The sequence below is a fragment of the Mobula birostris genome, chromosome 9, assembly GCF_030028105.1.
Source record: "Mobula birostris isolate sMobBir1 chromosome 9, sMobBir1.hap1, whole genome shotgun sequence".
Lineage (NCBI taxonomy): Eukaryota > Metazoa > Chordata > Chondrichthyes > Myliobatiformes > Myliobatidae > Mobula > Mobula birostris.
This window is the reverse complement of record NC_092378.1, coordinates 103,555,563-103,576,650: the sequence shown is the minus strand read 5'-3', so window position 1 is coordinate 103,576,650 and position 21,088 is coordinate 103,555,563. Positions and strand designations below refer to the sequence as shown.

At 44.3% G+C, this 21,088-nt stretch overlaps 1 protein-coding gene across 1 annotated transcript in view; it reads right to left on the bottom strand.

The window, feature by feature from the left end:
- Positions 1–21,088, bottom strand: part of LOC140202916 (uncharacterized) — a 29,234-nt gene that overhangs the window by 7,453 nt on the left and 693 nt on the right. Inside the window, exons 2-7 of the mRNA XM_072268504.1 lie at positions 13,929–14,036; positions 12,185–12,323; positions 8,922–9,067; positions 3,657–3,805; positions 1,717–1,864; positions 442–532 (exon numbers count right to left, since the gene is read on the bottom strand). Of these exons, the coding sequence (XP_072124605.1) occupies positions 442–532; positions 1,717–1,864; positions 3,657–3,805; positions 8,922–9,067; positions 12,185–12,323; positions 13,929–13,974 (719 nt within the window). The 5' untranslated portion in view covers positions 13,975–14,036. The remainder of the gene's footprint in view (positions 1–441; positions 533–1,716; positions 1,865–3,656; positions 3,806–8,921; positions 9,068–12,184; positions 12,324–13,928; positions 14,037–21,088) is intronic.

Below are 21,088 nucleotides of genomic sequence, written 5' to 3'. Positions count from 1 at the left end.
ATTTCAGTTGGAAGACTCTGATCATGCTGACAGCCAGACAGGGTTATCGTCTAGCCTGATTTTTTTTTTTTTGTTTTGCTCTACGTCTGTTTTTCTGGTTTCCTCCTTGTGTCCGTCCCATGCTGTCATTTGCCCTGACAGTGTGCGACAGGACAATGTTCTCCATACCTAACCCCTGCTCTTTCTGATGGGGAACTGATTGATGAGACAGCCTAGAGGAAGATCTGCTCTGTATCGAACCCTTGCTGCATCTGTCTTGAGAATGCTTGATGGGACGGTGTAGAGAAGGGGTTCCCCACTTTTTTAATGTCACGGACCCTTACCATTGACCAGGGGGGAGGTTGGGACCCTGGTGTAGAGGGAGATTTATTCTGTATCTGACCTGGGAGTATTTGTTGGTATAGGACAGAGAGAGCCTCACACGGTCTGATGAACACTTACAACTGATACGTATAGAAGCAGGTTGCCACTGGCAGCGGGATGAAGATACACACAAGAACAATGATTGTAGGTAAAATCCATTTTCGGGAATCTGAAAGCAAAGGTCAGAATATTAAAATACAGGATATTAAAACTGATTAAAGATTGTGAATGGACAGTTCTTCGTTAAATGAGAAATGACAGCACGGACAAGGCTATTAGACAAATCGTGTCCTGACTGGGTGAGGAAAGAGAAGTTATGGTTATTTCTACATCTGAGATCTCAGTCCATAGATTCATCAGGCTCAGTTTAAATGTGACCTGCTTCTCAATGTGTCAGTTTAAAGGTTTCTGCTTGTGTACCTGTCAAACTCCACCAGTCGTAGAAATCTTTCTAATCCTACGTCAGATCTGCTAACCTTCTTGTTCCTTCCTGAAAAAAATTCTTAAACTAGGCATTGTCTTCCCTTCCCTTTGCAATTTGGCGATATTGACAGTGATTGGAAAAGACACTGTCTTTTCTGGGAAACTGGAACAACAGCAGAAAATGCTGAAGCACTCAGCATATCAGGGCTCCTGACCCAAAATATTGGAGTTGATGTTTCAGGTCAGGAGCCCTGGGAAAGGAAGGTGACGTACATGTTTTGAATTTCAGCAAAGGATGGGGTAAAAAGGGAAGGTGAAGAAGATGATTGACCAGTTAACAATTAATTTTAAAGAAGAGAGGTACAGGCAGAAGGGAAGCAAAGGAATAATTTGAAACTGGAAACTCTGGCAATGTGAGGCAAGGGACAAAAAGCTCTGGTTAATGAAATGGTTGAACTCAGTGCAGAGGCTTTAAGACTGTGAAGCAGTCAGATGGAAGATGAGGTGACGTTCTCAAGTTTTTGTGTTCAGCGTCTCTGGATAAATGGAGAAGGCCAAAGATCAAAGGTATGAATAGGAGTGGGGTGGAAACGCAGAGTTACAAGTAACCAATGTGAAAGGTTGACAGAATGAAGATGTACTGCCAAAGGTGACCCGATCTACATTTGGTTCCTCTGATACAGATTACATTGAGAAATGCCCATGAGGCCAGGATTGGATGAATGCACATACATTGAAAGGCTGGAGATTAAAAACCGAATGGTGAGACAATGGAGGGATTTAAACTTTGCTTAACTGGGAGCCAGTAATGTCAAGGATGGGCAACGGGTGAAGAGGACCTGGACCAATTAAGTCATGGGAGAATTTACAAGGAATGAGGGAATCCCCATGTGGCTGGGGTGGGCTGGTGGTAAAGGGTGTGGTACTTACTGTAGCTCCACTCGATCACAGAGCTCCAGTCACTCCACGTGCCTCTGTAGTTATCTGTTGTCCTGGAGTGGACTCTCATACGGTAGGTGTATCCCGCCTCCACAAATGGATTTAGACGCAGCGTTTTCTCATTGGAGACACGGACCATCTACATCAAAACCAACAACAACAGAGGCTGGGCAAAATTTAATCCTCAGCAGTGCCTCTGACAGCTCTTGCCCCACACTTGGACTTAACACATCGGCCTAATCAGAAGTAGCTTCCCTTCCCACCTCTCCAACAACCAGATGAAACCACAGAGTGAGTGTGTCATGCAAGACTGAGCAATCACCACCCTCCCGTCCACCTCCACCCTCCCATCCACCTCCACCCTGCCATCCACTTCATTTCCTTCTGCTCTCATCATTTCTACTCCTGCCAAAGATAAAGATAGGGTTCCCCTTGTCCACACCTTCTATCCACTAACTCCCACCCCAAACCCCAAGACTGCACGTTTCTAAATTCCAACAGCTCCAACGTGGTGCACCATCTAAAGCATCTTCGCTTTTCAGCCTCCTAAAATGATCACTCCTTGTACCTTAACTCCCAACACTCACTCTGCTTTGCACCTTTCCATACAAAGCCTCCTCTTCTACCTAGTCTGACCATCCAGGGACCCAAGCAGCACTTCCAGGAGAAGCAGCAATTCAGTTCTTCCAGCCCAGAGTCCTGCACTCAATAGTCACAATGAGGTCTCCCCGACACTGGAGAAACTAATTGCAAATTGAATGGTTGTTCCATGGAACAACTTCTGCTCGGCCAGCAAGGGCGCCTCTGAGCTTGCAGTTGCCTGTCACTTTAATTCTCGTTGCAACTCAATCCAACCTCTCTGCCTTTGTTCTAATGAAATCCAGCATGGACTTAGGGAACTGTACTCTGCCTTTTGGTTATACTTTGCTTATACTTAACACTCATTCTCTAATTACACAGAACAGTAAAGCTGAGGAAAAGGCCTTTTGGCCCACAGAGTCTGAGCTGAACATGAGCTAAATCTATTCTGCCTGTAGAGGAGTAGCTTGTATAAGTAAACGGATGGTAGGGGAATGGAGGACTATGGTCCAGGTGTAAATTGATGGGATTAGGGAGGATAACAGTTTGGCACCGGCTACATAGGCCGAAGGGCCAGTTTCTGTGCAGTATTGTTCTATGACTCCAGATGAGCCTTAACCCTACATCCCTTGATTATTCACATCTATCTAAAAGCCTCCTAAATGCCGCTATCATATTGGCTTCCACCACTAACCCTGCCAGCCTTCCCTGGCACCCAACACTCTCTGTGTAAAGAAAAAGAAATGCCCTGCAATCTCCTTTCCCCCTCTCACTTTAAAACATGTCTTCTAGTATTTGACATTTCTACCTGGGAAGAAAGATTCTGATTGTCTGCCATCTCATAATCTTATAACCTTCCATTAGGTCTCCCCATAGCTTCCAATGCTCCAGATCGTCTCTAGACTACATACTGTTGCCCTGTTATTCACTCACCCCAGTGATATGGGCTTTGCGCTCTGAGCCTGCATTTAATTGCCAGTCCTTGTAAAGATGGTGATGAGCTGCCTTCTTGAACCTCTGCAGTCTTTGAGGTGTGGGACCACAAACTGTTAGTGAGGGAGTTCCCACCTCTCACTCCACTCCATCTCACCACTCCTTTCTCATAGCCTTGTTCTCCTGCCTATGACAGATCTTTCACCGTTCCCTCTCCACACCTTCCCACTTCTCTGCATTGTAATACCTGCCCTCCTTTATTTTGTCCTGGTCCTGGTGAAAGGCCAGACCCCTGAAGAACTGACCCTGTTTCTCTCTTCACAGAAGCTGACTGAGTATTTCAAGGTCCTCAGCATTTACAGGACTTTGCTTCTGGAAGAAGTGATTTAAACCCATATACTTGAGGTGACGATACAAACCTTCCAATTCCCTCCTGTCCTCATGTAGGCAACTTCATATTCAATGTATTTGCCAAGAGGTAAACTGCTGTAGTCGTCCACCCAGGACAGGAGTATGTTTTTGTCATTCGAAATGTCGATTGTGAGGTTGTATGCAGCTAAAGGCTTGACTGTGGAAAAGAAAGAATGGTTCAACAATTTAGACAAAGTGACAGAAGCAGGCAAAAGGCTAATGATGAGAAGCACCATGTCATGTATAGCGCCCATACACTCAGTGGCCAATTTATTAGGCACCTCTTGTACCTCAAAATAATGCTCGTGTCTTCTGCTGCTGTAGCCCATCCACTTCAAGGTTCAATGTGTTGTGCATTCAGAGATGCTCTTCTGCACTATTTGAGTTACCATCGCCTTCCTGTCAGTTTGAACCAGTCTGACCTCTCTCATTAACAAGGCGTTTTCACCAACAGAACTGCCACTCACTGGATCTGTTTTGTTTGTTTTTTTGCATCATTCTCTGTAAAACTCTGGAGACCACTGTGTGGGAAAATCCCAGGAGGTCAGCACTTTCTGAGATACTCAAGCCACCCTGTCTGGCACCAAAAAAAAAAAATTCCTCAGTCAAAGTCATTTAAATCAAATTTCTTCCGCATTCTGATGTTTAGTCTGAACAACAACTGAAACTTTTAAGCATAGTTGCATGCTTTTAAGCGTTGCTTTGCTAGCACATGATTGGCTGATTAGATATTTGCATTAACGAGCAGCATGGCCAATGAGTGTATAATTTGCATGATTCACAGAAGAAGCAGGAATGCAACCATGAATCTATCCCACCATTCAATATCCACGCCTCCCTCTGCTAACGTAGCCAACAGTCAACGCTTGTAAACAGAGGGCTCAGTTTCAGTGAGGGAGGAGACACATGCCAAGATCACAATATTATAAACATAAGAGATTCTGCAGATGTTGGAAGTCCACAGCAACAAACAGTCGACGTTTCGGGCCGAGACCCTTCATCAGGATATCGGCTGCTTATTCCCTTCCATAGATGCTGTCTGTCTTGCTGAGTTACCCCAGCATTTTGTGTGTGCTGCTCAAGATCACAATGTTTCCATGGTAATATCGTCCTCATGCAGACTCTCAACCTGAGGCAGTGACAACTTCCCCCACAGATGCTGCTTGACCCCATGAGTTCCTCTAGAAGCTTGTTCTTTTTTGTTCCAGATTCCGGCATCTGCTGTCTCTTGTCCCTTCGCAACATTTGGCTTCTGCATATTTCTCACCATGCAGGAGGCCACTCAGCCCATCTACCAACTCTGCTGGCTCTCAGAACAATCTCATCCCCCCCCCCCTTGTGTTTGCAGCAACTACAGGCAGTGGCCATTTCACAGTGGCCAATGGGAAGGTAGTGATGATCTGCCTTCTTGAACCTCCGCAGTCTTGAGGTGTAGGAGGGAGTTCCAGCCTCTTTCACTCCACACCACCACCTCTTTCTCAGTCAATCACCCTCATTCTCCAGCCTATCTCAGATCTTTCACCAACCAACCAATCTCTCTCCCGATGGATTAGACCCAAAATGTTGACAGATACTTTCCTGCCACAGATGTTGTTCAGCCCACTCCAACAGATTGTTTATGAGTCCAGATTCCAGGATCTGCAGTTTCTTGTATAACTTACCAACCTGAACATCTCTGGGATGAGAGGGGAAACTGGAGTACCCAATCACACAGAGAGCATGCAAACTCCACACAGACAGCACCTGAGGTCAATATTGAATGTCAGTCACAGGAACTATGAGGCAGTAACACTACTTGCTGCACCGGTGTGCTACCTGTCTTGTATCATGGAACTTTCTAAATGATATTTTTGAAGATCTAGAACATTGAACATAGAACAATACAACACAGGGAACAGGCCATTCGGCCCACGATGTTGTGCTGAACCAGCTAAAAAGCAAATCAAAAAGCAACCCAAACACTAATCCCTCCTGCCTACACCATGCCCATATCCCTCCATCTTTCTTACACCCATGGTCTATCTGACTGTCTCTTAAAAGCACCTAATGGATTTGCCTCCACCACCATACCAGCCAGTGCATTCCAGGCACCCACGACTCTCTGAGTAAAAAAATTACCCCTCACATTCCCTTGAACTTACGTCCTCTCACCTTCAATGCATGCCCTCTGGTAGTAGACATTTCAGACCTGGGAAACAGATACTCCCTCTCTATCTATGCCTCTCATAATCTTGTAAAACTCTATCTGATCTCCCCTCTGCCTATGACGCGCCAGGGAAAACATCCCAAGTTTATCTAACCTCTCGTGATAGGACCTGCCCTCTAAACCAGGTAAACCTCTTCTGCACCCTCTCCAAAGCTTCAACATCCTTCCTATAGTGGTGCGACGAGAACTATATGTAATATTCCAGATGTGGCCTAACCAGGGTTCGATAAAGTTGCAACATAAACTCCTCACTTTTGAAACCAATGCCTCGACTAACAAAAGCAGGCATTCCATAAGCCTTCTTAACTACCTTACCGACCTGTGTAGCTACTTTCAAGGAGTTATGAACTTGGATCCCAGAGTCTCTCTGTTCAGCAACACTGTGAAGCATCTTGCCCTTAACAGTGTACTGTCTCCTTGCATTTTCCCTACCAAGGCGCAACACCTCACGTTTACATGGATTAAACTCCATCTGCCATTTCTCTGCCCACATCTGCAGCTAAGCTATATCATGCTGTATTCTTTTCTAGTCTCCTACACTATCCTCAACTCCTCTAATCCTAGTATCATCCACAAACTTACTAACCCACCAATCTACATTTTCATCCAGGTCATTTATATACTTCACAAATAGCAGAGGTCTTGGCACAGATCCCTGCGGAACACCACTAATTACAGACCTCCAGCTCAAATAAGACCCTTCAATCACTATTCTCTGTCTTCTATGCGCAAGCCAGTTTTGAATCCCAATAGCTAATTTACCATGGACCCATGCATCTTAATCTTCTGTATTGGCCTCCCATGAGGGACTTGGTCAAACATCTTACTGAAATCAATGTAGACAATATCACACTCCCCTACCCTCATTAATCGCTCTCACCTTGTCAACAAACTCAAATAAGTTGGTAAGGCGTGACCTGCCATGCACAGAGCCATGTCAGTTCTCCCTAATTACACCATGAGTTTCCAAATTCCATTATATCCTATCCCTAAGAATTTTCTCCAGCAATTTTCCTACAACTGATGTGAAACTCATCTGTCTACAGTTCCCAGGATTTTCCCTTGTTCCCTTCTTAAATAGAGGTACAACATTAGCCACTTGCCAGTCTGCTGGAACCGCACCCATGGCTAGAAAGGACATGAAGATACTGGTCAAGAGTCCAGCAATCTCACCTCTTGCTACCTTCAAAAACCTGGGGTAAATCTCATCAGCCTTGGGGATTTATCCATCCTATTACTCATTAGAAGACCCAGCACTTCCTCCTCCTTGACCTCTATATGCCCGAACGTATTTATACACTCAGCATTGACCTCCTGGTCCCCCAAATCCTTTTCCTTGCATATAATGAAACAAAGTACTCAATAAGTAACTCACTCACATTCTCCGCATCCAAGAAAATGCTTGAGTGATCCCACCCTCTCGCTAGTTATCCTCTTGCTCTTGGTGTATGTATAGAATGCCTTGGGATTCACCTTAATCCCGCTTGCCAAGGACTTTTCATGGCCCCTTCTGGCTTTCCCAATTCCATTTTTTAGTTCTTTTCTGCCTCATACTCCTCATGTGCTTCATTTGATCCAAACTTCTGAAACTTTACACTCTTTTCCTTTTTTTTCTTGACTAAATTCATCACGTCTCTGGACATCCAAGATTCTCTCATCTTTCCATCCCTGTCTTTCCTTCCAAAACAGGAGCATACATTTCCTGTACACTGTGCAATTGATCCTTAAACATCGTCAGCATGTCTAATGCAAACTTGCCAGAGAAAAGGTGTTCCCAATTAATGGTTCTTTGTTCCCGACTAATGCACTTGTAATTTTCCCTCCTCTAATTTAAAACTCTCCTGCAAGGACCATCCCTATTCTTATCTATAGCTATCCTGAAAGTTAAAGAGTTGTCATCACTGTTTCCTAACTATTTACCCACTGAAAGGTCAGTCACCTGGCGAGGACTGACACCAGGTCCAGTACAGCCCCCCTTCTCATTGGACCGTCCATGTATTGATTAAGAAACCCTCCTAGATACACTTAACAAATTGCCCCACCACACCCCTTGCTCTAAGAAGGTCCCAGTTTATGTTAGGGAAGTTGAAATCCTCCATGACAACAACCCTATTATTTTTACACATTTCCTTAATCTGATTACATATTTGTACCTCAATGTCACGGTGGGTATTGAGGGGTCTGTAGTACAATCCTATTCCTGACTTCTATCCAAATGGACTTGGTGTCTGAACCCTCCAGTATGTCTTTCCCAAGTGCAGCTGTGATATTGTCCCTGCCTTTTACCTCCTCCTCTCTCTTTTCTAAAACTTTGGAAATCTGGTACATTAATCACTCATTCCCGCCCCTCTCTCAACCAAGTCCCTATAATGGCTACAACATTTTAGTTCCATGTACTGATCCATGTTCTAAGTTCATCTCCCTTACCCGTAATACTCCCAGCATTAAAATATGCATACTTCAAACTACCCGACCCATCATATCTGTTATTTCGATTTTGCCCTTCCAGTACGTTCCCTGACATCTTCTGATCCGCTCCTTTCCTTAATGACCTGGGGCTCTGGTTCCCAGACCCTGCAAAACTAGTTTAAACTCTCCCGAGTAGCATAAGCAAACCTCCTGGCTGGGTTATTGCTTCCCCTCCAGTTCAGGTGCAACCTGTCCCACTTGTATAGGTCACCCCTTCCCCAGAAAAGGTTCCAATGATCTAAGAGCTTGAAACCCTGTCCTCTGCACCATCTCCTGTTTTGTGGACAAAGAATCTTCCTTCTGTCCCCCCAGCTATCGAGACACACTATAACTACCGCACTGACTTGACTGTATGCTTCCCCGTCAAGCCTCAGATGTCTGTGCAGATATCAGCTCTTAAGTACGCCCTGCTGGCAGATGGTGATGTCTGATAATGACTGGCGACGTCTGGGAATTAAATCCATTCCTCATGACTAGTGAACGGACAAGAATCCATACTCTGCCTTAACACAGTATTTTTACTCTCCATGTGACACAAGCACCAATTCACTCAGTAATAATTCGTTTAACATTATAATGAACAAAGTCTTCTACTTACTAGTTTGTGAAGGTTCGAAAGTTGTGTTAAAGATCTCACTCTTATTGTATTCCACCCTGATCTTGTATACAGCACCAAAGACCAAAGGTTGTTCCCCGAACTTGCATTGACAAGATGATCCTTGGTCATTCTCCATATCTGTGATTCTGAATAACAATAAAAGAGGCACTGTGTCACATTTTGTCCGTGTTCTTCTTTTAACCAAAATCCAATCTATTTTAGTTTGGGTGTGACACACACAAAATGCTCGAGGAACTCAGCAGTCCAGGCAGCATCTACAAAGAGTACAGGACTGGCGAAGGGTCTTGGCCTGAAACATCGACTGTTCTCTTTTCCTAAATGCTGAGCTCCTCCAGCATTTTGTGTGTGTTACTCAGATTTCCAGCACCTGCAGATTTTCTCTTGTTTGTGATTAGTTTGAGTGTGGCTATCTCAGTTGCCAGAACTTCCGGGAAATGTGTTGGTAAGGTATCTTCTGCCAGGCAGGAATGCAAGCTTCATAACTAGAGATGAAACACAAATCCCTTAATGCCTCACAAAAGTGTCTGTGCCATTTCATGGGATGTGTCTGTCAGTACTTCTCCCAGTCAGTTGCTTCAAGCAGAATTGTCCTTAGTCATGTGGATGGAAAAATGGACAAAGATGAACCTCAATGGGATGGGAACTGATCTGGCCCATTTACGCTAGAATTAAGACTTGGTAGGCAAAGTGTAATTGAGCAATGAGTGACCTTTAAAGTAGAGAGATTTGAGTTACAGATTCAATAGATTCCAACAAGAAAGGTCATAACTCTCCAAAAGTTAAAAAATTAGAGAGTAAAGCAGCTGGAATTTTTATTTTTTAAAAACATTTGGCTGGCTGTCAATATAAATGAAAAAATCAGATGGACTTCAGAAAATTCAGGAGGGGGTTGAAAGGGATATGAGGACAGATAGACAGCTTGAGAAAAAACTGACAGCAAACAACAGGAAATCTAAAAACCTGCAATAAACGTGTGAGCTGGGGAGTAATTATGAGAAGAGGGATTGGTCCAGAGACCAAAGAGAATCTACTCATGGATGTGGAGAAGCATAGTGAGGTACTGAGCATCAGCTTTATATGGGAAAAGATGATGCTGGAGTGTCAGCAAAGTAAGATTTGGGACACGCTAAGGAAATGTTCTAGGAAAGCTTACCTCTACTTAAAAGTACTTCAGCCCCCTGGTCCAGAAAGGATGAACCCAGGTTACTGGGTGAACAAATTACAAAAGCTCTGGGTGGTGTCAGAAGATTGGAAAATTACAAGTGTTTCAGCCAAGTACAAAAACAATGTAGGGATAAACCCGGTCACGAAAGATGAGCTGGTGAGGTGGTATAGAAACAATAACTTTAAAGTTAGTGGCCACGTGGGCAAGTGTGAATTGATCAAGGAATTGCAGAATTGATTTGTTGAAGGCAGATTAAGGCCATTTAACTTGGCAGTCATTTGATTAACTAACGGATGAAGGAAATGAGATGGATATGCAGAATGTTGATCAGCAAAATTGAAAGTAGTGGAATAAAAGTGGTTGGAATGTCATGCCTAGAAAGTTAGAAAAGTAACAGGAAACAGTAGGGTAGTTTCTCACACAAGGAGGTGTACTGTGGAGTTCAGGATTAGCACCGGGACTTTTATTATATATCCAGTCCGTCCCTTGGTTATGAATTATGGACAACGCTGCATTCAAACGACCTCTCATAATATTATTAAATTCAAAAATCCAATCCACCCATGTATATTTATACTACACATGGCAGGACTGGGTTTTCCTTTCTCCACTTTTAGTAATGGTTCTTTCTTATCAGTTTTTCTTAAAGTTCAAAGTAAATTTATTATCAAAGTACAAATATCTTACCATTGCCTTGAGATTCATTTTTCTTACAGGCATTTATGGGGAAAAATACAAAAAAATTACAAAAAAACCTACTTATTTGTCAAAGACTGTCAAACAACCAATGTGCAAAAGGCAGACAGACAGTGCAAATAAAAACTAATATTGATAACGAGTCGTAAAGAGTCCTTGAAAGTAGGCTGTAGAATCGGTTCAGAGTAGTTGTGAATGAAGTTCTCCGTGCTGCTTCAGGAGTCTGACAGTGTAAGGTATTAACTGTTCCTGAACCTGGTAGTGTGGGACCTAAGACTACTGTACCTCCTGCTTGACAGTAGCAACGAGAAGAGGGCACGTCCTGGATGGAGGGGGGTCTCACAATTCAATATTCCTCCAAAGCCGCTTCCTTGTGGCAGTGCTCCATATGAATATACTCATTGGTGCTTTGATTCCATTCATGACTACTGGGGAGGTATGGTTACCACTGAGTAACCTTTGTGTACTTCCTGCCTCACAGACAAAATGGACATCTGTGAAAATGGAACCTCTTCCTCAGCCTCTACAGACATGTATGGACTTAGGTATTGTGCAGGGCATGATTTTTAGATAGCAGATGATAAATGATTTGAAGGCATGGTGACCCCTGAGGGGACGGTATTAAACTTACAGGAGAAATAGACAGGATGGATAGGCAATGGGTGAATTTAAAGCCGGAAATTGTGAAATGTTGCATTGTTCGTGGGAAGAAAGTGACACAGTGATATAAACCAAAGGACACAACCTAAGTGAAGCACAGAGGCAGAGCTGCTCGGGTATATGTGCATGGATCATACAAGGATGCAGGGCAGCTTGAAAAAATGATTTTTTAAAAAACTATTTGAGACCCTGATGATATGCACTCTGATTTCTCTAACTTCCGGCAAACACTCTTCTCTTTTTAGTTACCCTCTCCCCACTTTTTGTTTTCCCTTAATCTGGTGACCCTCTCACCCCTTCTTTTCCTCTCGTCCACCCTCATGACTCATTCCGATTCCCCACCTCCTTCCCTTTATTCCATGGTCCAGCGTCCTCTCCCATTAGATTCTTTCTGCATTACTTTACCTCTTCCGCCTATCATGCCCCCAGGTTCCTCACATCAGCACCCCCCTCCAACACCTACCCTTCTTCTCCCTCACCTGGTCTCGCCTATCACTTGTACTCCTTCCCCTCCCTCAACCTTCCCATTCAGCTTCTGCCCCCTTTCTTTCAAGTCCTGACGGCCCTGATGACGGGTCTTGGCCTGAAACATTGACTGTTCCCTTCCCTCGATAGCAGCTTCTTAACTTGCTGCATTCCCCAGTGTTTTGTGTGTGATGCTATCTGAGAACCTGGCTTTCATATTGTTACCTTGCTGTTCATCCGGAGAACCAGTACTTACTCAGAACAGTTTGCAAGAGAATCCGACATCTGATACCACATAGTATAATCAGTTGAACAGTCGGTGTCTGGCTTGGCAGGCCAGATGCACGTCACATCTTTGATGTAGTCATTGGAGCACACAATGTGAGCAGCACAGCCTGTTAACAGGTAATGCACAGTGTCAGTTTTAGGCCATTCTCAGTGGTCATGATTACAGAAGTCACCAACCCACAGGGGTACAAGTGAAGAATGGACAGTGAGAGGGACACAAAGGACAAACGTAACAGCTGTGACTCTGCACCTTATGCCACCTGTTCAACAGCTTCAGTTGAACATCATTCCAGCATCTTCACTTCTGACAGTCCTTCAAAACATCACATTATTGATCAGTACTCTCACTTCCTACACCTTTGTCTCCAACTCTTGTGGTTGAATCTCTGCTGCCTTCTACTCCATCACAACCTTTCACCTCCGATTTCTCTCTGCCTCTCGCATTTCCTGTAAGTATTAAAGCTATCTTATCTCCATTTAGGCAGATCTGCTGATAGCTTCATCAACTTGAAACACTGCTCCGTCGATGCTATCTGGCACGCTGAGTTTCTATTTCAGATTTTAAGAAGCCACAGCATTTTGGTTTCGAGGTATTGAAGAAAAGGGGAGAGTGATGGTTGGAATATGATGGAGAATGGAGGATATTAAAGATCTGTGGATTAGACTGGGTGTGATATTGGCGTACATGGGGAGGAGGGAGAAACTTTGGTTAGACTGGGTGAGGTAATAGAGGAGAACATTGGATCAGGCAGGCTGGAATTTTCCTCAGCCAAGAGAAACATCATTCTAGATCTATCCCACTCCATAGAGACATGGGTACAACAGCACCCAGCATATCACAGCAATCTTCTGCAGAAGGCCCACTGCCCCCCTCTCGATTGGGACAGTTCCCACAGAAAGTGGAACACACAACTTCTACTTTATAGGCAGCAAGCGGATTTGTTCTCTTCGCAACTGTCAGGGGGTGGGCGAGTGCACTTGTAGTGTGCCCACCCTCCCCACCCCTCCACCTCAACACCAGCGATCCTCAGATTCCACATGGATAAACTGAAAGTAGGTGCCAAAAAATTAAAAATACATTTATTTTTAAAAATGATGCCAGATTGTTAAATCTTGATATTCAACTAAGATCTGGATGTCTTTGTAAATACGCCTCAATGAAGTGGCAAAGATCTAGAATTGCTGCTTCCCCTGACTAATCCACAGCATCTGTCTAATTGCCTCACTCTTCAAACTCTTTACTTCCCCAACCAGTCTAATCCAATTATCTTCTTCCTCCCCATGTACGTTAATATCACATCTAGTCTAATGTATAGTCTTCCACAGAATTTTCATACTCCAGCCAGTCTAATCTCACTCTCCCCTCAATCCCCACACCTTACAATATCCAGCCGGTCTGGACCTATTCTGTCACGCTTCCCTATTCTTAGAAGGGAGATGAACTGACTAAGTTACCACCACCATGCAAATCGGCAGTGGAGCTCTGGGAATAAATGACTTCATTCAGAAATTTACCCCATCTTCTCCTTGCTGATCATCAAATATCCATCTCTACTTATCCCATTCTCCAGCCCTTCTCCAGTTTCTATGTCCATAGTCTCCATTTAAAGATTGCTCTGTGAACTGTTTCAGAGTGAAAGTGATATCTCTTTTCATGCCTAGAACCACTTGTTAAATAAAGACTAATTGGTCACTGTGCGAATATCACTGACCTTGACTGAGCCAAAAGGCGATGATGAAGAGGCACCAGAATGCCATCCCTGATCCTCTCAACCAAGTAGCCAGCAGTAAATCAAGTCAAGTGCAGGCAGCTAGCCATTCTGTAAAGAAGAAACAGTGCGTAAACAATCTGCCATGATGCTGGATCCCCATGCTGTCTATTGTTTCAGGCCACCCCAGATGCTGGAACCAGGGCAGCCAGCTTTCACACAATGAATTCTACAACAGATTGAAATTCTACAACAGACTCTACAACGGATTCTACAACAGATTCACCATCTGTGTGCGTAATTCACCATCTTGCACACAGTGAATTCTACAACAGCCAACTAAGTGGATAAATAAATAGTCATAGTCATACTTTATTGATCCCAGGGGAATTGCTTTACAGTTGCACCATAAATAATTAAATATTAATAAAACCATAAATAGTTAAATAGTAATATGTAAATTATGCCAGGAAATAAGTCCAGGACCAGCCTATTGGCTCAGGGTGTCTGACCCTACAAGGGAGGAGTTGTAAAGTTTGATGGCCACAGGCAGGAATGACTTCCTATGACGCTCTGTGTTGCATCTCGGTGGAATGAGTCTCTGACTGAATGTACTCCTGTGCCCACCCAGTACATTATGTAGTGGATGGGAGACATTGTCCAAGATGGCATGCAATTTGGACAGCATCCTCTTTTCAGACACCACCGTCAGAGAGTCCAGATCCATCCCCACAACATCACTGGCCTTACAAATGAGTTTGTTGATTCTGTTGGTGTCTGCTACCCTCAGCCTGCTGCTCCAGCACGCAACGGCAAACATGATAGCACTGGTCACCACAACTCATAGAACATCCTCAGCATCGTCCGGCAGATGTTAAAGAACCTCAGTCTCCTCAGGAAATAGAGACATAGAAAATAGGTGCAGGAGTAGGCCATTCGGCCCTTCGAGCCTGCACTGCCATTTATTATGATCATGGCTGATCATCCAGCTCAGAACCCTGCACCAGCCTTCCCTCCATACCCCCTGGCCCCCGTAGCCACAAGGGCCATATCTAACTCCCTCTTAAATATAGTCAATGAACTGGCCTCCACTGTTTCCTGTGGCAGAGAATTCCACAGATTCACCACTCTCTGTGTGAAGAAGTTTTTCCTCATCTCGGTCCTAAAAGGCTTCCCCTTTATCCTCAAACTGTGACCCATCGTTCTGGACTTCCCCAACATCGGGAACAATCTTCCTGCATCTAGCCTGTCCAATCCCTTTAGGATCTTATACGTTTCAATCAGATCCCCCCTCAATCTTCTAAATTCCAACAAGTACAAGCCCAGTTCATCCAGTCTTTCTTCATATGAAAGTCCTGCCATCCCAGGAATCAATCTGGTGAACCTTCTCTGTACTCCCTCTATGGCAAGGATGTCTTTCCTCAGATTAGGGGACCAAAACTGCACACAATACTCCAGGTGTGGTCTCACCAAGGCCTTGTACAACTGCAGTAGTACCTCCCTGCTCCTGTACTCGAATCCCCTTGCTATAAATGCCAGCATACCATTCGCCTTTTTCACCGCCTGCTGTACCTGCATGCCCACTTTCAATGACTGGTGTATAATGACACCCAGGTCTCGTTGCACCTCCCCTTTTCCTAATCGGCCACCATTCAGATAATAATCTGTTTTCCTATTTTTGCCACCAAAGTGGATAACCTCACATTTATCCACATTAAATTGCATCTGCCATGAATTTGCCCACTCACCCAACCTATCCAAGTCACCCTGAATCCTCTTAGCATCCTCCTCACAGCTAACACTGCCACCCAGCTTCGTGTCATCCGCAAACTTGGAGATGCAGCATTTAATTCCCTCATCCAAGTCATTAATATATATTGTAAAGAACTGGGGTCCCAGCACTGAGCCTTGTGGTACCCCACTAGTCACCGCCTGCTATTCTGAAAAGGTCCCGTTTATTCCCACTCTTTGCTTCCTGTCTGCTAACAAATTCTCTATCCACATTAATACCTTACCCCCAATACCGTGTGCTTTAAGTTTGCACACTAATCTCCTGTGTGGGACCTTGTCAAAAGCCCTTTGAAAATCCAAATATACCACATCCACTGGTTCTCCCCTATCCACTCTACTAGTTACATCCTCAAAAAATTCTATGAGTTTCGTCAGACATGATTTTCCTTTCACAAATCCATGCTGACTTTGTCCGATCATTTCACCGCTTTCCAAATGTGCTGTTATCACATCTTTGATAACTGACTCCGGCAGTTTCCCCACCACCGACGTTAGGCTAACAGGTCTATAATTCCCTGGTTTCTCTCTCCCTCCTTTTTTAAAAAGTGGGGTTACATTAGCCACCCTCCAATCCTCAGGAACTAGTCCAGAATCTAACGAGTTTTGAAAAATTATCACTAATGCATCCACTATTTCTTGGGCTACTTCCTTAAGCCCTCTGGGATGCAGACCATCTGGCCCTGGGGATTTATCTGCCTTCAATCCCTTCAATTTACCTAACACCACTTCCCTACTAACATGTATTTCGCTCAGTTCCTCCATCTCACTGGACCCTCTGTCCCCTACTATTTCTGGAAGATTATTTATGTCCTCCTTAGTGAAGACAGAACCAAAGTAATTATTCAATTGGTCTGCCATGTCCTTGCTCCCCATAATCAATTCACCTGTTTCTGTCTGTAGGGGACCTACATTTGTCTTTACCAGTCTTTTCCTTTTTACATATCTATAAAAGCTTTTACAGTCAGTTTTTATGTTCCCTGCCAGTTTTCTCTCATAATCTTTTTTCCCCTTCCTAATTAAGCCCTTTGTCCTCCTCTGCTGAACTCTGAATTTCTCCCAGTCCTCAGGTGAGCCACTTTTTCTGGCTAATTTGTACGCTTCCTCTTTGGAATTGATACTATCCCTAATTTCTCTTGTCAGCCACGGGTGCACTACCTTCCTTGATTTATTCTTTTGCCAAACTGGGATGAACAATTGTTGTAGTTCATCCATGCAATCTTTAAATGCTTGCCATTGCATATCCACCGTCAATCCTTTAAGTGTCATTTGCCAGTCTATCTTAGCTAATTCATGTCTCATACCTTCAAAGTTACCCCTCTTTAAGTTCAGAACCTTTGTTTCTGAATTAACTATGTCACTCTCCATCTTAATGAAGAATTCCACCATATTATGGTCACTCTTACCCAAGGGGCCTCTCACGACAAGATTGCTAATTAACCTTTCCTCATTGCTGAAAACCCAGTCCAGAATAGCCTGCTCTCTAGTTGGTTCCTCGACATGTTGGTTCAAAAAACCATCCCGCATACATTCCAAGAAATCCTCTTCCTCAGCACCTTTACCAATTTGGTTCACCCAATCTACATGTAGATTGAAGTCACCCATTATAACTGCTGTTCCTTTATTGCACACATTTCTAATTTCCTGTTTAATACCATCTCCGACCTCACTACTACTGTTAGGTGGCCTGTACACAACTCCCACCAGCGTCTTCTGCCCCTTAGTGTTACGCAGCTCTACCCATATCGATTCCACATCTTCCCAGCTTATGTCCTTCCTTTCTATTGCATTAATCTCCTCTTTAACCAGCAACGCCACCCCACCTCCTTTTCTTTCATGTCTATCCCTCCTGAATATTGAATATCCCTGAACGTTGAGCTCCCATCCTTGGTCACCCTGGAGCCATGTCTCTGTGATCCCAACTATATCATAATCATTAATAACAATCTGACCCTTCTTGTAGACAGCCTCAGTGTTCTTTGACCAGTTCAGTTTATTGTCAATTCGTATCCCCAGGTATTTGTAATCCTCCACCATGTCCACACTGACCCCCTGGATGGAAACAGGGGTCACCGGTGCCTTAGCCCTCCTCAGGTCTATCACCAGCTCCTTAGTCTTTTTCACATTAAGCTGCAGATAATTCTGCTCACACCATGTGACAAAGTTTCCTACCGTAGCCCTGTACTCAACCTCATCTCCCTTGCTGATGCATCCAACTATGGCAGAGTCATCCGAAAACTTCTGAAGATGACAAGACTCTGTACAGTAGTTGAAGTCCAAGGTGTAAATGGTGAAGAGAAAGGGAGACAAGGCAGTCCCCTGTGGAGCCCCAGTGAGATATTGAGAACCACTTGACAAGGCAATCTAAAGGCCTTGGTATCCATGACTCGGGCTGGGAGAAGCTGTGTTAACAGGGCTGAGATTGAGGGTCTGAGGAAAGCTAATAGTAAGCAGTGTTCAGGGAGAGCATAGACAGATCAGAGTTGAGGAGTCTGTTGATCAGATAGGAAACTGGTAATGCAGTTCCTCAAAACCTTCCCTGCGTGGCTTTTCTCAGAAAAACCTGCAAGTGCCAGAAATCGGAATGGGTCAGAGTACAGGAACACTGCAGCAAGTAACTCACCTCCTAACTCCCCAAAGCCCTCCCACCATTGATGCGACACAAGTCAGGAACATGATGAAAATATCTCCACTTGCCTGGATGAGTGCAGCTTCTAAAGTTCTCAAGAAGCTTGACAGCATTCAAATTAAAGCGGCTTCTTTGATCCATAAACAATCAGAGTGTCAGGTCTGTTACCTTCCAAAAACATTAACTGTTTTTCAAGCTGTGCCACCCAGTGGCAGGAATTGATCCTGGGTTGCAGGTACTGTAAAGTGTTGTAGCAACCCCTCCCTACGCTATGGTGCTGCCCCTATACAGTAGAGAATTGGCCCCTTGAGCCATACTGCCCAGCAATCGCCCAATTTAACCCTAGCCTGATCACAAGACAATTTACCTACCAACTGGAACGTCTTTAGACTGTGAGAGGAAACCAGAGGACCCGGAGAAAACCCACACGGGGAAGAACATACAACCTTATAGACAGTGATGGGAATTACTGTAAACTGTTGTGCTAACCACTACGCTACCGTGCTGCTGTTCCCTGTTTTTATTTTGGACTTCAGTTTAAAAACAAAATTAAACCCTAATTATCAGCTCCCTTCACCATCGCCGCAGTGTACACTTAGTCAAATACATTGCACTTAGTCACCCACAGTGTTCCAAGACCCCAAACCCAAGACTGAATCCGTAGGGGTACTGGTTCATGGAAAAATCGCCATTTGCAGATTCCATTCCTGGTCGCACACCATCCTGACTTGGAATTATATCATTGTCCCTGGGTCTGAATCCTAGAAAGCTCCCCCCCCCCCCGACAACAGCACAGTAGGAACATCTCCACCAGAAGTAGGGTAAGAAAGCAACTCATCCCCACCTTCTCAAGAACAATTAGACTTGAACAGTAAATGCTGAGAACTCTGGTTCCCTGAATCTGAAAAAGACGCCCCCCCCCACCCCACCCATGAACTCTGTCTACAATTCTCAAGATTCAGGATTGTTCAATGTCATTTCCAGTACACAAGTGTGTAAAGGGGAATGAAATAATTGTTCCTCCAGATCCAATGTAACACAAAAAAACCACAGTAAGATAAAGAACACAATAATAAATAAAACACAGGGAATACATAAGATAGCTTATATACAGTACATAGATTGATTGTGTATCCATACAGTGATGCTGGACACAGGAGTGTCTGTACAGAAGGTGACCAACAGGAGCTGGTAAAGGAGTGGTGGTGAGGGGACGGAGGGTGGTGGAGGGAGGGTTCGTTGGCGGAGGTGTTGAGCTTTCTGCTTGGGAAAAGTAACTGTTTTTGAGAGCTGTGGTCCTGACGTGGATGCTACTGCCTCCTCCCTGATAGGAGTGGGATGAACAGTCCATGAGCAGGGTGGGTGGGATCCTTCATGATGTTTCTGGCCCTTTTCCGGCACCTTTCTGCACTGTATATACGTCTTTGATGGTGGGGTAGGCTGGTGCCTTTGATGCCTTGGGCAGTTTTGACTACCCGTTGTAGAGATTTTCTGTCTGCTGCCTCAGTAAAGCAGCCAGCATTGTCATCCAGCTGAAACGTCAACTGTACCTCTTCCTAGAGATGCTGCCTGACCTGCTGTGTTCACCAGCAACTTTTATGTGTGTTGCTTGAAATTCCAGCATCTGCAGATTTCCTCGTCTTTGTCATTCACTCTCAACATTTACTCTTCTCCCAGTCCCATCGGGCAGAAGACACAAATGCCTGAAAGAATCAAGCTCAAGGGCCGCTTCCATCCTGTTGTTGTGTCTATTCCCTAGTCAGTCACACAGGATCCTACAGATACGATAGGGTCTTTTCAGAGACTCCTGCATAGGTACATGGCAATGGACTCTTGGCCAATCCACTTCAATATGATCTTGCACCTCTGCACTTTCTCTGTAGCTTTTGAACTTTATTCTGATAAATCCACAAGATATTGGAGCAAGATTTGGCCCATTGAGTCTGCTCTACCATTTCATCAAGGCTGATCCATTTTCCTCTCAGCCCCAGTTTCTTGCCTTCTCCCTGTATTCCTTCATCCCCTGACTAATCAAGAATCTTCCTTAAACATGATTAAATGATGTGCTAACTATGTGGTGACACGTATGTACTGTGATAATAAATTTACTTTGAACTTAGAAATACCTGTATGCCCAATGACTAAGCCTCCACGGACGCTTGTGGCAACTACTTCCACAGATTTAACACTCACGGGCTAAAATAATTCCTCCTCATCTCTGTTCTAAGAAGACGCCCCTCTATTCTGAGCTGCTACTGTGGTCTTAATTATTAATTTACTTTGTAGTACAGTAATTCAATGCAGTGTGTAATGATTTGATCTGTGGAGCAAGACAAGCTTTTCATTGTACTTCAGTAGAGAGAAACAAAATCCAATTGAGTTTTTTTTAAAAAATTCCCATCCGCAGTGCAGTGGTATGTGCTACCTTGAATTCACTTTCTTGTGGGCATTCACAGTGGAACAAAGAAATACAAAACACTGACAGCCGATACGCAAAAGGCAAACCACACATACAAAAAAGAAACCAACAATAAGGTAGTCAATAAATAATACTCAGAGCAGGAGTTGTGTTGTCCTGGACAGTGAGCCCATAGGTTGTGGAATCGGCTCTGTCAGTGAGGATTAGTCAGGGATTTAATGCCGCACCAGGGGTTTGAGTCATGAGCACTCGCTCCCCATTTCGTTCTGAGACACTGTTCCTCCGACTGTGTCGTGTTCCCTCAGCCCTGCTCCTCTGATAGAGCCC